Source organism: Pleuronectes platessa, chromosome 18, assembly GCF_947347685.1.
Source record: "Pleuronectes platessa chromosome 18, fPlePla1.1, whole genome shotgun sequence".
Lineage (NCBI taxonomy): Eukaryota > Metazoa > Chordata > Actinopteri > Pleuronectiformes > Pleuronectidae > Pleuronectes > Pleuronectes platessa.
Window position 1 is genome coordinate 13,276,777 of NC_070643.1, and position 14,203 is coordinate 13,290,979.

The window sequence follows — 14,203 nt, forward strand, 5'->3', positions numbered from 1 at the left end:
ATTCCCTCATAGCCATCATACTAGAAGTAGCTTTAAATACCATTCATCATGACCTTGAAAAGGTTTTAAATGTCTTAAATTCAACTTCTATTATAGACACATATTCCAGAGAGAGATTGATATTTAAAACGTCATTTTATTGTGACATGATCCTTTTTTTTAGAGACAACATCTATGATTCAAAGCGGAGGAATGAATTTGTAAAACACTGAGTAAAAACATTTCAGTCTCAGTTATCATCATTGCATTTTAAAAATCATGCATCATTTAATGTGCTGAATGTGCAGACACTGTACCTCTGAACTGAGTATTTTATCCGCAAATAATCGGGATTAATATTCAGGATTTGAAGCTGCAAGGTAAAAACAAAACAAAACCCTATGACCTCTTAAAAAACCCCAATAAATACAAACTGGTGCCGCTTTCTTGTTCTTCAGTGTTAAGGCAGAGCTTCCAACGTGGGCTATTCATCATCGTCCAGGAACTCATCTATAAACTCCACCACCTCCCCCTGTGGACACACACAGAAACACACACAAAAAAGAATCAACCAGAGACAACTCAGGTGGGTCCGTGATGTATTCCTCTCAGTGAATTATCCTCAGTTCCCCCACTAACACTTCTGTGACCTATCATACCTGCAATCACTAAATAAATCACAGCCAGGTCAAGTGAATGGTATTTGCTGCATACAGTAGGTAATTCTGGCCTATGCTGGATCGCCCTGATCACCACAGTCCTTGAGCTGCATCATTAAAACTGACAGAGATGCAGTGTCGTGCTGCCACCCCGTGGTCGTGTGTGACATCGCAGGCTTGATAAAAACAGGGCCCACGTTGTACTGCAGGGCGTCATGTGACCAGACGAAAGGACATAGGATTTTTCCATAAGTTACACAAGGACACAGCCTGTGAGAGCAGCAAGCTACCTGATGTAAACCCTGACACACTTCATGAGGACAATGCCGACCTATTTTTAAAGGGTGTACTAGACTGTATGATATGATCTCTTCTCCTGAGATAACCTCCTGGCTGGAAGCTTTCCTGTGAAGCACCGACACACAAATTGATGCAAAAACACGCACTCACGCACCTCATCATCGCTTATCAGCCGCTGTCTGGAGAACTCAATCATCTGTAGCTGCATGGTGGTCTGATTGTAGTACCGCAGTGCCTCCTGTAGCAAACAGACACACAACAAAATAACCCGTTAATGTGAACCACTCAGTTTGAGCGTGTAAGGTGCGAAATCATTAACATGTCTCACTGATCTGGGCAGGAAGTCTTCCTCTGTCAGCCCCCACTGGCTTTTGTGAAACTTGTAATAGGCCACGTTGTTCTTCATGACTTCATCACTGGGGTCAAACAGCACGTAGCTGGCTGCACACGGCACTGCATTCTTCAGATCATTTACTGAAACACAGAAATTCCCTCTTAATCCACAAGACACTAACCCAACGGACTTGTTAAAGGGATAGTTCTTCCAAAAATGTTAATTCATTCATAATTATATAGTACATAGATGGAAGGAACACAATCTGGGATAATGAAATACTCACGCTTGTAATAAGCGAACTGCAGGTAGTGGTACATGGTGGCTACAAACTTCTCTACCACAAATCCTCCTACAACCGGTGTCAGGTCACTTTCACACCTCACTTTCCTGTCAAGGACCTCGATATAGTGATCTGGAATGAAATTATATCAACCATTAACTCTTGAATGTTCAGAGAGTCGAGGGAAAAATAACTAAATGTTGTACAGACCTGCTATGGAGGGATAGAAGTCTTTAAAGTCTTTGACGTCCCTTGGGCCCTCAGACGCAGCCAGACACTCGTCGTAGATCTTGAAGAAGTCCCTCAGAGCCAGCTCCATGTCTGAGACCGAGGTACGGAAGTTGTCCCCGTTATACGCCCGCACTGCGCGCACAAATAATGTCTGGAATACAACATGACAAAAAAACACAGGGAAAAATGACAGTCGGTGAGTCATTGAATGTTAATTTGTGGTATGATTGAAGAAATCAACTTTGACAATGATTATCTGAATCACTGTCTACAGAAAAACATCTTATTTCTGTGAAAAAAACGGTTGCCATAAGGAAATCTGAATTTCCTCTTTAATGCCTGATAAGGATCCCTGGTGAGGCACTGGTGAGTATCAACCACAGAGGCACTAATCTTGGCAGCACAAGAACAGGCCCTAAGCCCAAGATCCTTAGAGGCTAGGGTCCTCCACAGCTGACAAGATAGTGTAGTCCATCTTTATACCCAGTGTATGATATTACATCCATACAAACTCAGTCTTGACCTTCTCATTATGCCGACCACAGGCATCTACCACATCGGCACAGCCACAGAGCCAGATCACAGGACGGTTAGAGTGGTTGTGCATATTCTAATACGTGTGTGTATGGGTGGGACTCCTGTGTCCACGGCGTCTTCCCGTGTCTAATTTCTCGCAGAGAATCTGATGCATGTACCTCATAGGACTTGGTCTCCAGGTCTTTGAGGTGTTCCTCTGCTCCCGGCAGACTCTGGTAGTACGCCATGTTCCTCTGCATCATCTCATCATCTGGGTGTTTCAGCAGGAAGGTGTGGGCAGCAGAAACCGCCTTGGCCACTTTGTCAGACTGAGACAAACACATACTGTTAGTTTTGTGTGAGTGCACATCATTAAATTAAACAACACACATGTGGCACGGACACTATAATGCAGAGAAATCTATTTTTGGTCGTAAATGTTTCATAATTTTGCTGCCCAATACATGCATTTGTTACTTTTGACAGTATTGGGGAATTTCCTATGTGTTGTCACTTTAACCACCAAACCGACATGCTCCTGTATTGCCCCCCCCACCTCCCCAGTGCACCGGTGGCACGTTTTGCTGACATCAGGAAAAATCCCTGTCATGCGTTGAAAATTGGGTAAAACCATCGCCACCAATTGAAAATTAAATGACAATTTCATTGTATAGCACCAGATCACAACATATAGAATGTCAAAATGCATAGTCAGGTCAAGACCTGACTGAATGATAGAGGAACCCAAGAGTTTTACACAACAGGCCTGCATAGTTGACTGTGGAATGAATACTCCCCTTTAAAAGGGATAGTTCCTCCAAAAGTGAAAATAAACTCATTATCTATACTCACGGAGGGGTGTAGGAAGTGTTTGTCTCCACAAAACACTTTTGGAGTTTCAAGGGTAAACAGTGATGCATGTTTTTAGCCTAAATGTCGCTGTTATCCTCCTCCGGAGCTGCGAAATAGATCACAGCCGACATTTAGGTTAAAAACCTGATGTAAATGACCTCGTTTCGAGTCAAATTTTAATGTCGGGGCTTACTAACACTTGGATGACGCCACAGGAGCAGTATGGAGGAAAGTTTTCTTTTCACGTTATAAGAAATGGTCACCATTGACTTCAATTGTATTGGATTTGGCTGTAATGCTGTTTACCCCTTAAACTCCAAAAGTGTTTTGTGGACTCAGACACTTCACCTACCCCTCCATCGGCACAGTGTTGAGTAGACAATGAGGGAATTGTCATTTTTGGGTGAACCATCCCTTTAATGAGGAAGAACCAGACTCCAGCATGTGCCTCGTCCGGTTGGTGTGAGCTGAGGAACCTTGGGGAGAGACTAATATAACCATAGAGGTCCCACCAGGTTGGTTGTTGTGGGTCACGCGGAGCTGGCTCACCTTGAAGTAGGCATACTGCAGGTACCTGTAGGGCTCCCTCCTGTCGAACTCGTCTATGGTGTCCCGGCTGGGCATGGTCTGCCTGAACGCGGGCAGCCCCTGCTTGCAGCGCTTCAGGCACTGCGCCCTCTTCATCACGTTGCCGAACGCCCGCAGCTCGGGGAACTCCGCGAACTTGTCCTCGTCCTCCAGGCGCACGGAGCTGCAGTTGAGGTTGCAGAAGGCCTCGCTGTCCCGAAGCAGCCGGTAGAGCCGCAGCGACACCTCCATGTACTCCACCGTCTCCTTCCACTTCTCCCCCGTGTACTGGTCCAGTGCGTATTTGTACGCGGACTCCAGCGGCATCAGCTCGTGTCTGGGGAAACTCCTGAAGCTGTACTTCTCGTACTGGGAATGCACCGCCGAGACGGCAAGCGCGATCAGCAGCGCAGAGATGAGTTGTGAAGAGGTGGAGGGTGCCATTTTTGAAGTTTGGGAAATGGTGGATAGGGGCTGGGACGGTGAGTGCGTGGGGCGCAAGGACCGCCTCAAGTTCCACCACGTACCCGGACAAAGCCTTCCCTCCCCCCGGGGCGCAGGGCTGGATCAGCGGGGCCTGGGATGAGCTGCTCCTCCCACTGAATCGCACAAGTAAATCACTGCTGTTGTTCTGTTCTTATACAGAAACTACAAGCTGATAGAGAACAGGCTTTTATCATCTAACATGATGGAGGAAGTTCTCTACTTTGTTGTTAAAGGGAAAAATAAGTTTGCCATTTGGTCCGATGTTTTTAACCAACAGGTTATTCCTCCACAACACACGTCTCTTCAAAGTGGAAACCCGTTTGATCCCAGTCACGCATCAAACCCCCGGTGAGGGTGGACTGTTCCTTCTCCTCCCACTGCCACGTAGAGACATTCCTGCTCCGGCCCCCCTCAACCCAGAAGAAGGCCCTAAATCCCTCCGACACAACACGATCCATGGTGTTCAACATCATCCATGCGTAAACCTCACGTGTTGTGCTATCGTGTGAGTCAAACAATTTGGCGTAACCAGATGTGCGCGTAAACTCTGATTTAAATGGACGCGGGTGGGGGGGATGTAACTGCAGCTGTGAGGAGGAGACCCCTACATTACCACGTTGACACATCTCGCAGAGGCTGCAACTGCGCAAGAGCAATACGTGGTGCCCAAACTGCCCCATTCAATCCCAGTGCGCGTCAAGGCAGCCAGAGAGACAGAGAATGGAGCAGGAAGCACTTCAAGATAAGAGCACAGTTGACCATTTACGGTTCGACGCTGTGTGTTTGTGTGTCTATAGCAAAGCAAAGCAAAGCAACGCAAAGTAAGTATAAATCATGGTAGCACATGTAGTACATATGTTATCACATGGCTATTTACAGGTGCTTCCCACATTTAACCACCAAAATGTTCCAAAACCATGTAAACACATCTGTTTGAAGTTCATGTGTTTTTTTCTGTACGGGAAATGTTAAATCCAAATGTGAAATTTATATGTTCAATTTTGAACCTAAATCTTAATGTTAAGTGTTAAATCTGAATGCCCAATGTTGAATCTAAATCTAAATTTGAAATCTAAATCAAAAAAATGTATCTAAATATTTATTGTTGAATCCAAACGTCAAACGTTAAATCTAAATCTTTACAAGTAGCACCCCCTTATTTATTTGCTTAAATTGATTGGTTGTAATTTGATTTTGACATAGAGGGGGTTTTAATCTTGAGGGTTTAACCGGATGTTGTGTGTTTTCTTTCATCCAGCTTGATGCAGGATCATTCCTGTTCTGTGACTCGGGGCAGGACTTGTATCCAAGTGGAGGAAACCGTGGAACAGGGAGGACAGACGAACCCAGGCTTGACTCTCGCTTATCTCCATCGCGATTGATTTATTTTTGTCGGCAGTGAAAATGAGCTCATGCGTGCACGTCATGTTATACCTGGCAGTTCTGGTGGCGATCGCCGCCTGCAACGCTCCCCCGGTACCGTTAGACGACATTCTCATTGAGAAAACTTTCGTGCCGGAGAAGTGCGTGCGCGCAGTAAAGGTGGGCGACTACGTGAGGTACCACTACAACGGCGTTTTCCCGGACGGCAAGAAGTTCGACTCTAGGTGAGTATCACGCAGAAGAACCAGCTTTGTTGTTAGTTTTTGTCCCCAGGGTGCACGAGTTGCGTGCGCGATGCGTAAAAGTGCGCGTAGTGGGCTCGGCTCAATGAGCCACGCAGGCAAGCTGGTTGAATGCAGCTCTGCGGATCCACACACGATTCATTCAAGGGCTGAGACTCTTTCTCATGCAAAAGACCAAAACAGATGAATGCACATATGACCCCAATGCTCAGAGCAGTGGCGGATCTAAGTTTTTTTCAGGGGCCATAAAGGGGTCACATTTACAGAGAGGGGGCAATGACATGATCAACATCCATTCACAGTTCCTGATTCAGTAAGGTGCCTAATTAAGTCAATCCTTGAGTAAAGCCACACATCATCGAATATATATTGAAAACTGTTCCTCACTCAAGCACACTGTGTTCTTCAAAGAAGTATAAAAAATCGTAACAAATTGTAATTTTTTTAAGTTAGTATTGTTACTAAGTGACTTTAGTCTCTTTAAAACAAAACACTAACAGAATACTGACAGGTCAGGGGCGGTTATGGGGTCATTTGGATTTCAGATAGGGCCAGTGGCCCCCTAGGCCCTCTGGAGCCCACTTGCAGGACCTTTGGGGGGGGGGGGGGATTACTACTGACTTAGTGAATAGTAGGCTACTTGGAATTCCCAGCTGGTCAATGTGGAGTCCATGAGACCCTCTGAGGTCCTAAAAGCGGCCTCCAAACTTAAGGATAAGGACTTGATCACCAGTGTGATCATATTAGTCCATAAATCTGATCTGAATCTCTTCCTCTGAACACTGGAGTCACATGTGCAATCCTCTATAGAGGCCTTTATCATAATTACCTCTGGGGGTCTCTGGATTCCACTCTGAGAACCATTGACTTAGTCATCAAAAGTGTCCCTAGAAGGCTGAATTACCAACTGGGCAAAGTGGGGAGCCGTCCAGGGCCCCCAGACCTCTAAAGCCCAAGAAGCCTCAGGCTTACTGCATGGCCTTTGCTTCATTGGAAATTGAATAAATAATGATTATAATTTAGTGATGTGTGTATGTGTGTGTTTCAGTTACGACCGTGGAAGCACCTACAACGTGTTTGTTGGCAAGAAGCAGCTGATTGCAGGGATGGACAAAGCTCTGGTGGGGATGTGTGTCAACGAGAGACGACTGGTGAAGATTCCACCACATCTCGCCTACGGAAAGAAGGGATATGGTGTGTATGACTATGTGTGTGTTCATCTCCCCAGCATATAGAGCATAACAGGGACGGCCCGGGTACAGGAACCCTCTGGTTCTTGAAGTAAATTTCCCATCATTTTCTCCATTGACATTTCAGAAAATCCTTATAAAAAGAGTTTTAAGCCTGGAACCAGGCCGACCAGCTAAGAGATGTACAAAATATTTTATTAGGAGCACATATAATATAAAAATCTAAAAAAAGGCAAAAGGTATAAAGCCCTGCACATTATTATTTCAAGAGTGAAATAACTACATATCCCATAAACCATTGCAAATTATCCCTTTCCAACAACTTCCAGTACACTTCTTTTATGTAACCTTGTTTCCATAGGAACAACAAGCTCCACCAATCATAGACACTTAGCACATAGCACCTGAGGAATGTGGGTAGTGTAGTACTTCTCCTTGACATTGCAAATAAAACACCCTTTTCTTAAAATGCAGTTGATATCATTCAGACATGTGTGGAAATTCTTCAAAGAAAGCAAAGTGTCTAGTTGTAATGAGAGTCAGCTGAAGCAGAGGGGAAGTGGGCTCTTCCCAGAAGTCCATGCTGGGTCACGTCAGAGGGACGTCACAGACCAGGAAGTCGGTCAGAGTGAGCTGCTCTGGATAAAGATTATCAGCAGTCAGTAAATGCACAACCAATCCCAGAGCATCAGCAGCTGAGGCCAGAGGAACTCTCGAGATCGTGAGGTGCATGTGAACAAAACAAGTTGAATGAGATCGTGTAAAAAAACACTGATAAACTACACTTTTTATAGAAGGGTAGTGATGAAAGCAAAGGAATGTGAAATCTCTGTTTACAAAGACTAGTTCAACTCTAGGACATAACCAATGAACTCGTCAGGACCAGTAGACCTCATGGGGACCAAAGTTAACGTCGGGGGTAAGATGTGAATTACGGTTAGGTATAAGGTTTTGGTTAGGCTGTCCACCATGAATGGAAGTCAATGCTAAGTCCTAATAAGGATAGCTCTGCAAACAAGTGTGTGTGTGTGTGTGTGTGTGTGTGTGTGTGTGTGTGTGTGTGTGTGTGTGTGTGTGTGTGTGTGTGTGTGTGTGTGTGTGTGTGTGTGTGTGTGTGAATGGAATATTTAGATAATGGGACAGAGAGAAGGGTGAGGGGCATGTGTGGACAGGTAAAAACTGAGGTTGAAGAAAGCAGGGGGGTGCAGCACAAAGAGGTTTAAAACCGAAAGAGACCTGCCAGCTCATCAGCAGTGGAGCTTTAATGGCTGTTGACAGTGTCCTTACGCCCCTCCTCCACCTCTGTTTACAAGAGAGGAGCTGTGTGTTTTTGGGTTAGCCACTGTGCTGGTGTCCATCGACAGTCCCAGGACAAGTCCTCTAACTTTAAAGTTTCATCCTCTGGTTTTAACTGGGGGCTGAAATCGCAGGTTAACTCGAGATATGATACGAATGGGGATACATAACGATTCATCATGATATCTGTCGAGCTGAAGAAGAAAACAAAAAAAAACTAAAGATGAAAAGTGCAGGATGTGTGTATTTATTCAATAAAATTTGGTGTCAGTTTCACATAATTTTAAATAAATGGGATGACACAATGGAATAAAAAGTGCATCAAGTCTTATCTTAGTGCCTCTAAACTTAAAAAAAACATCAGTTCAATTTAAAATATGCATAAACTGACAAAAGTCCAAATATAAATCTCATGAGTCAGGCTTTATTATCATATGGATATCGATTGACCGTTATAAGTCGATATGAGCCTTTCACAAACATATCAGTGTCAGTGTTTATATTTGCTCATATAAAAACTGTTATTTTACAGAATAAGCGGTGCAGAAAATGTATATGTATTTATATCAGTTTATTCTCAAAAAAGTATCTAATTCAAGTTGAATATATTTAGTTGTATCTGTGTTTTATTTTTATTTATGCTTATTCTTAATAAAGTTTGATGGGTGAATGACTTGTGTCTCTCCAGGTGACATCATCCCAGCGGACTCCATCCTCCACTTTGACGTGCTGCTGCTCGACGTGTGGAACCCGGAGGACGGCGTGCAGATCGACACGTACCACACGCCCTCCAGCTGCTCCAGGAAGGTGGAGGTGTCTGACTACGTGCGCTACCACTACAATGGCACGCTGCTGGACGGGACGCTCTTTGATTCCAGGTTCGATCTGTGCAATCCCCCAGTCACCCAAAAAGAAATGCACCTGTACTCACACACACGTAACCTCTCTCCTCCCTCTATCAATCCTTCAATGCAGTCACACCCGCATGCGCACGTACGACACCTACGTCGGGATTGGCTGGCTGATCGCTGGCATGGACCAGGGGCTCCTGGGCATGTGTGTCGGAGAGAGACGCATTGTCACCATGCCTCCCTCTCTTGGATATGGAGAGAATGGAGATGGTGAGTGTTGATAATGTCTTTATTATTATTTGTTTCTCGGAGATTACAGACCTTTCACAACAGAAATTACTGACACATATACAGAGACAGTTACACACTGCACTTGCTTTATTTGAAGTAACATAACTTTGTATATCAACGAGCAGAGAAAACTTTTGCTAGTGCTGATGTGGGACTTTCATGTGTGATCTAATGAATTCTTCTTCAACAAATCATTTTCATTGATTAGTGTAGTAGCACAAAACAATAGTAAGTTATAAGTTGACATGTTTATTTCTATCATTTTATGTTTTCCTTTTTGAAAAAATAATCAGAACAATCTTCTTTTTTTACAACCTTGAGGTGTTTTGTAATTATTATAGATTGTAGTATTATCACTGCAGATTAAGATGATACTTTTCTTGGTGCCAGTGTGATAAATCTGATTTACTGAAGAAAAGGGGCACAAGGGAGTTGAAATGTGCCTAGTCAGGTCAAAATTATTTATCTCCATTCCTGCTTCTCTTCCTCTCTTAACCTTATCTCATTCTTCTTCTTCGCCCAGGCAGCGACATCCCGGGTCAGGCTTCTCTGGTGTTCGATGTCATTCTCCTGGACCTGCACAACCCCAGGGATGGCATCGCAGTGACCAATCAGAAGGTGCCCGAGTCCTGCACGAGGAAGTCCGCCACCGGAGACTTTGTGCGCTACCACTACAACGGCAGCCTCCTCGACGGGACCTTTTTTGACTCCAGGTGTGTGTGTCCATGTTAATCATTCATCAGATTTGTTGTATTATTGAACTTTCAATTCCCACAGATTTTGCCTACTGCTGTTCTTTAAGCAGCCACAGGATGGCAGCATCTCCCTGTGCACTGAAGACCGAAAGAGAGATTCAAAACTTTATAACCACTGATGTTCATTTCCTGTTTGTGAAAAATAACAGTGCAAGTAGTTTCGATCTTGTGTTGCCACTCACAACAAATGTATAAGCCCTAAAAGTCTCAAATCAAACACTTCCTAATTGTTCTTATATTGGCCTTATACATTATATCGGCAGTAAAAAGAATACAAATCAGAATGGAGGCCTATGTTTAACATTTCTAAATGTATTATATGGAAACATTTAGTTCCCTTTCTGGAGAAAATGAAACTTGACCGCTTTCTTAGGAACAGAAAGTCACTGAGCTCTATTCTTATCTAGCCACTGCAACTTTGTGGATTTTCACCTGTAGCATTTCTTTCCGGTCCAAGAGTCTCTCATGCACATTCTGAACAGACGTCAAGGACGGCCTTCCTCTTGTACTCTGAGTACACACATTCTTTACTCAAGCAGTTTAAAATGACTCAAGTAAAAGTATAAACATCAGGCTCGGAAATGTCCTCAAAGTATAAAAGCAGTTCCCCTCTGAAGGTCATTTCTACCAGATGAGACTCAATAAAATACTATGTGTTATAATACATATAATATGTTTTACAGATTGACTGGATTTTTTTACCCTTGTCAGTGTGATAATACTTTTGTTAATATTCTCTGCCCCACAGCTACTCACGTAATCGCACCTATGACACCTACGTGGGTAAAGGCTACGTGATCGCTGGCATGGACGAGGGTCTCATCGGAGTCTGTGTCGGAGAGAAACGCACCATCACCATCCCCCCACATCTCGGCTATGGAGAAGAAGGCACCGGTATGTGTGTGTGTGCATGTGTGTGCGTGTACATGTGTTTACCTGCATGTGTGTACCTGCTTTTAGACATACACTGAACTCTGGTGAACATCCGAACATTCTTTCTTGTCGTATATTCAGCTCTAACATGGTTATATACAATGAGGATATGTTATTGTTATAAATTTAGCTACAGGAACTTTCAAACAATGGCAAGATACCAGTCTCAGGAAGTGTTACTCCAGGTGTTAGGGCCATTTGCCCCCTTTGTGATTTCTCCGGGCATACCATGGTGTCCGTCCGACTTGTATACTCTTGTGTAATAAATATTATACTTGTAAGTACTGGGTCCGCTGAGAATTCATTCAACACCGACCTCGACAAGATTCTTCTGCCTCAAAAATACCACATTCTATATTTAAACTTTTTTCCACACCATGTTTCTCTCAGGCACTAAGATCCCTGGATCAGCGGTGCTGGTGTTCGACATTGACATCATCGACTTCCACAACCCGTCAGACAACACCGAAGTCACTGTGATTCACAAGCCAGGAGAGTGCGACAAGCAAACGAAGAAGGGCGACTTCGTCAAATATCACTACAACGCCTCCATGATGGACGGCACATCCATCGACTCCACGTGAGTGTGAGACAGTCGAAGGCTGTTTCCCTGGAAAGCAAAGCACCTTAGAAACCTGAGTCACACACACAGAGACATCGTTTTAAAGAATGACACCACTGATCTTTGGGAAGAAGAGAAACACATGGGGTGTAGGGAGTGACTGTCAGGTCAGGTCCTGCCTTTAGAGCAAACATGCATTTTGTTATTTATCCCTGTTTTCTGTAGCATGGAAGCAAAAAGTAATCGGGAGAAGTGGCAAGTTTTTTTTTTGTATTATTCACTGGGTCTCTGTTTATTTTAGATATAACTATGGAAAGACATACAACATTGTCCTGGGAGCTAACCAGGTGGTGCCAGGGATGGAGGACGGACTGATGGAGATGTGTGTGGGAGAGAAGAGGCACCTGGTTATTCCTCCTCACCTGGGCTATGGGGAGAGAGGAGTCCGTAAGTGACACACACACACACACACACATGCACACACAAACACACATACACACACACACACACACACACAGAGCTTTGACAATGTGACCTCAAGTATGCAATCTGGAGCTTCATCAGCACATGGATCTCAAACTTTGGCCCCTCGGTTAAATTTCTCATTGTGTGTGCAGCTGATGAGGTCCCAGGGAGCGCAGTGCTGCTGTTTGACATTGAGCTGGTAGAGATGGAGGAGGGACTTCCTGAAGGCTACATGTTTATCTGGAACGACGATGTGTCCCCTGACCTCTTCGCTGAGATGGACAAAGACGAGAACAAGCAGGTGGAGCCCTCTGAGGTACGAGATGACCTGTTGTTTCTGTCATATTTACATGTGGTATATGGCGTCTGTGTGTTCTTATGTTAAACTCTCTGAACTCTCCCCTTCTTCCTCAGTTCACTGATTACATCATGCAGCAGGTGAACCAGGGCAAAGGCCGCCTGGCACCCGGCTTCGATCCCAATCGCATCATCGACAACATGTTTTCCAACCAGGACCGCGACGGAGACGGAACAATCACAGAGGCAGAGTTCAAACTCAAAGCAGATGAAGCGACTACCCACGACGAGCTATGACGGGACTGAGTGTAAAGACTCAGCTCAGGGTGTAGGGGTGACGGGTCAGACAGTTGGGGAAATGTGGTCATACAGTAAAAAAAAAGATGGGGTTTTATATGTAAATTAAGTAAGTGCGGAGAGGGGAAAAATACTGAGAGAGATTCTGTGTATTTGTTTTGAGGACTGAGATGTTGGTATGCCGGTGTCTTGTCCTTTAAGACGCTGTTTTAGAGTCAAATTCAAATTTCGAAAGAAAACTTCTTATAAGAGGACTGTGAAGACAGTGAATGACTTTTTAACTTCTTATCCCATCAACCTCTTACGGAGTTTAAGGCACGACAGGTGATCTTTTTTTTTTTATAATCTTCATAAACATCTTGTACGATCAAGATAATTTACGAAACTCCCTATGCGTCTCCAACGACTTCAGATGCACTCTGTCACAGTTGGAGAGAACTCAGCAAGAGTGTCATACAATGAAATTCTCTTGTATAGAGAAAGGCAATTATCAGTAATAATTTGCTGCGCAGACCTTAACTTGTTCCCACAAGGTTTTTATCTTGTGCGATCAAGATATTTATTGTGAGGGAACAACCTAATATTATGTGCAAACAAGTTCATTTCTTTCTTTCATGCACAAGATATTTAGTGTGTGAGAACAAGTTAATATCTTGTGTGCATCAGATACAAAATATCACCTGTTTGGAGTTAAGGAGCTCTGTAAGCTCTTCATGTTTTGTTTTAAGGTTTTTTTTATTTTGAAGGGTATAAAAGCACTCCTGTGTGAGAGAACAAACCAAGGCCTCCACGATCTCCACATTCAACACTCCTTCTGTAACTGACTACAACTGCTTTTAACCTTCTGTGGTTGTGCAGGGAACTTCTCTCACATACCTTCCAGGACCATCACTCACTGTAAGACTACCTATTTATAGGTGAAAATAAGTGGCAAGTTAAATCAGAGCTTAAAGTTAGAATAATGTTATATTTACATAGTTTACAGCCGACGATTTCCACTGTTTCACCTATAATCAGTCAGAATTCTGTGAGGGACATTTCTGCCAGATAGAAAAATTGAGTGTAGTTGCGAAGTCAGTATAATATAAAAAGCTAAACAAATCAAATCATATTGTTTTCTTCGAGGTGCCTTCTGTGTTTTCTGCTGTGAAAATGATCCTTACAGGGGATCGGTTGCCTCTCCGGTCTGTCACACATTTACTGTCTTGTTTACCATCTCTGGTTTTTGTCTTCATCCTGATGTCAAATGTAATGTAGGACTTTTGCGTTTTCCATGACTGAGTGAGTGAATGAGCGAGCGAGTGAGTGAGTGAGTGAGCGAGCGAGCGAGGATAGTTTTTTGTTTTACTTTTCATTCAGGAATAACGCTGAGGCTGGATTGTTTCATCGTCAGCACAACCTTTAATTTGAATAAATTACCTGACCTAAAAAATA

General features: G+C 43.8%; 2 protein-coding genes across 2 annotated transcripts; one reads left to right on the top strand and one right to left on the bottom strand.

The window, feature by feature from the left end:
- Positions 1-116: 116 nt before the first annotated feature.
- On the bottom strand, positions 117-4,841 carry crtap (cartilage associated protein). Its single transcript, XM_053447005.1, has 7 exons — positions 3,704-4,841; positions 2,482-2,631; positions 1,766-1,937; positions 1,559-1,687; positions 1,267-1,412; positions 1,093-1,176; positions 117-511 (listed from the first exon to the last, which is right to left on the bottom strand). Exons 1-7 carry the CDS (start codon positions 4,163-4,165, stop codon positions 464-466), a joined length of 1,191 nt encoding a protein of 396 aa, XP_053302980.1. The 5' UTR covers positions 4,166-4,841; the 3' UTR covers positions 117-463.
- Positions 4,774-14,203, top strand: fkbp9 (FKBP prolyl isomerase 9). Its single transcript, XM_053447004.1, has 11 exons — positions 4,774-5,028; positions 5,466-5,814; positions 6,881-7,026; positions 9,007-9,196; positions 9,294-9,439; positions 9,984-10,173; positions 10,964-11,109; positions 11,539-11,728; positions 12,012-12,157; positions 12,328-12,491; positions 12,590-14,203. Exons 2-11 carry the CDS (start codon positions 5,612-5,614, stop codon positions 12,767-12,769), a joined length of 1,701 nt encoding a protein of 566 aa, XP_053302979.1. The 5' UTR covers positions 4,774-5,028; positions 5,466-5,611; the 3' UTR covers positions 12,770-14,203.

Excerpts from the sequence above, each read along its gene's own strand:
- fkbp9 (XM_053447004.1), top strand. The coding sequence starts at position 5,612 with ATGAGCTCATGCGTGCACGTCATGTTATACCTGGCAGTTCTGGTGGCG. Across the intron at positions 7,027-9,006 it reads CTACGGAAAGAAGGGATATG|GTGACATCATCCCAGCGGAC; the intron begins GTGTGTATGACT and ends GTGTCTCTCCAG. Across the intron at positions 12,158-12,327 it reads CTATGGGGAGAGAGGAGTCC|CTGATGAGGTCCCAGGGAGC; the intron begins GTAAGTGACACA and ends TTGTGTGTGCAG.
- crtap (XM_053447005.1), bottom strand. The coding sequence starts at position 4,165 with ATGGCACCCTCCACCTCTTCACAACTCATCTCTGCGCTGCTGATCGCG. Across the intron at positions 1,688-1,765 it reads CTTCTATCCCTCCATAGCAG|ATCACTATATCGAGGTCCTT; the intron begins GTCTGTACAACA and ends ATTTCATTCCAG. Across the intron at positions 1,177-1,266 it reads AAGACTTCCTGCCCAGATCA|GAGGCACTGCGGTACTACAA; the intron begins GTGAGACATGTT and ends TGTTTGCTACAG.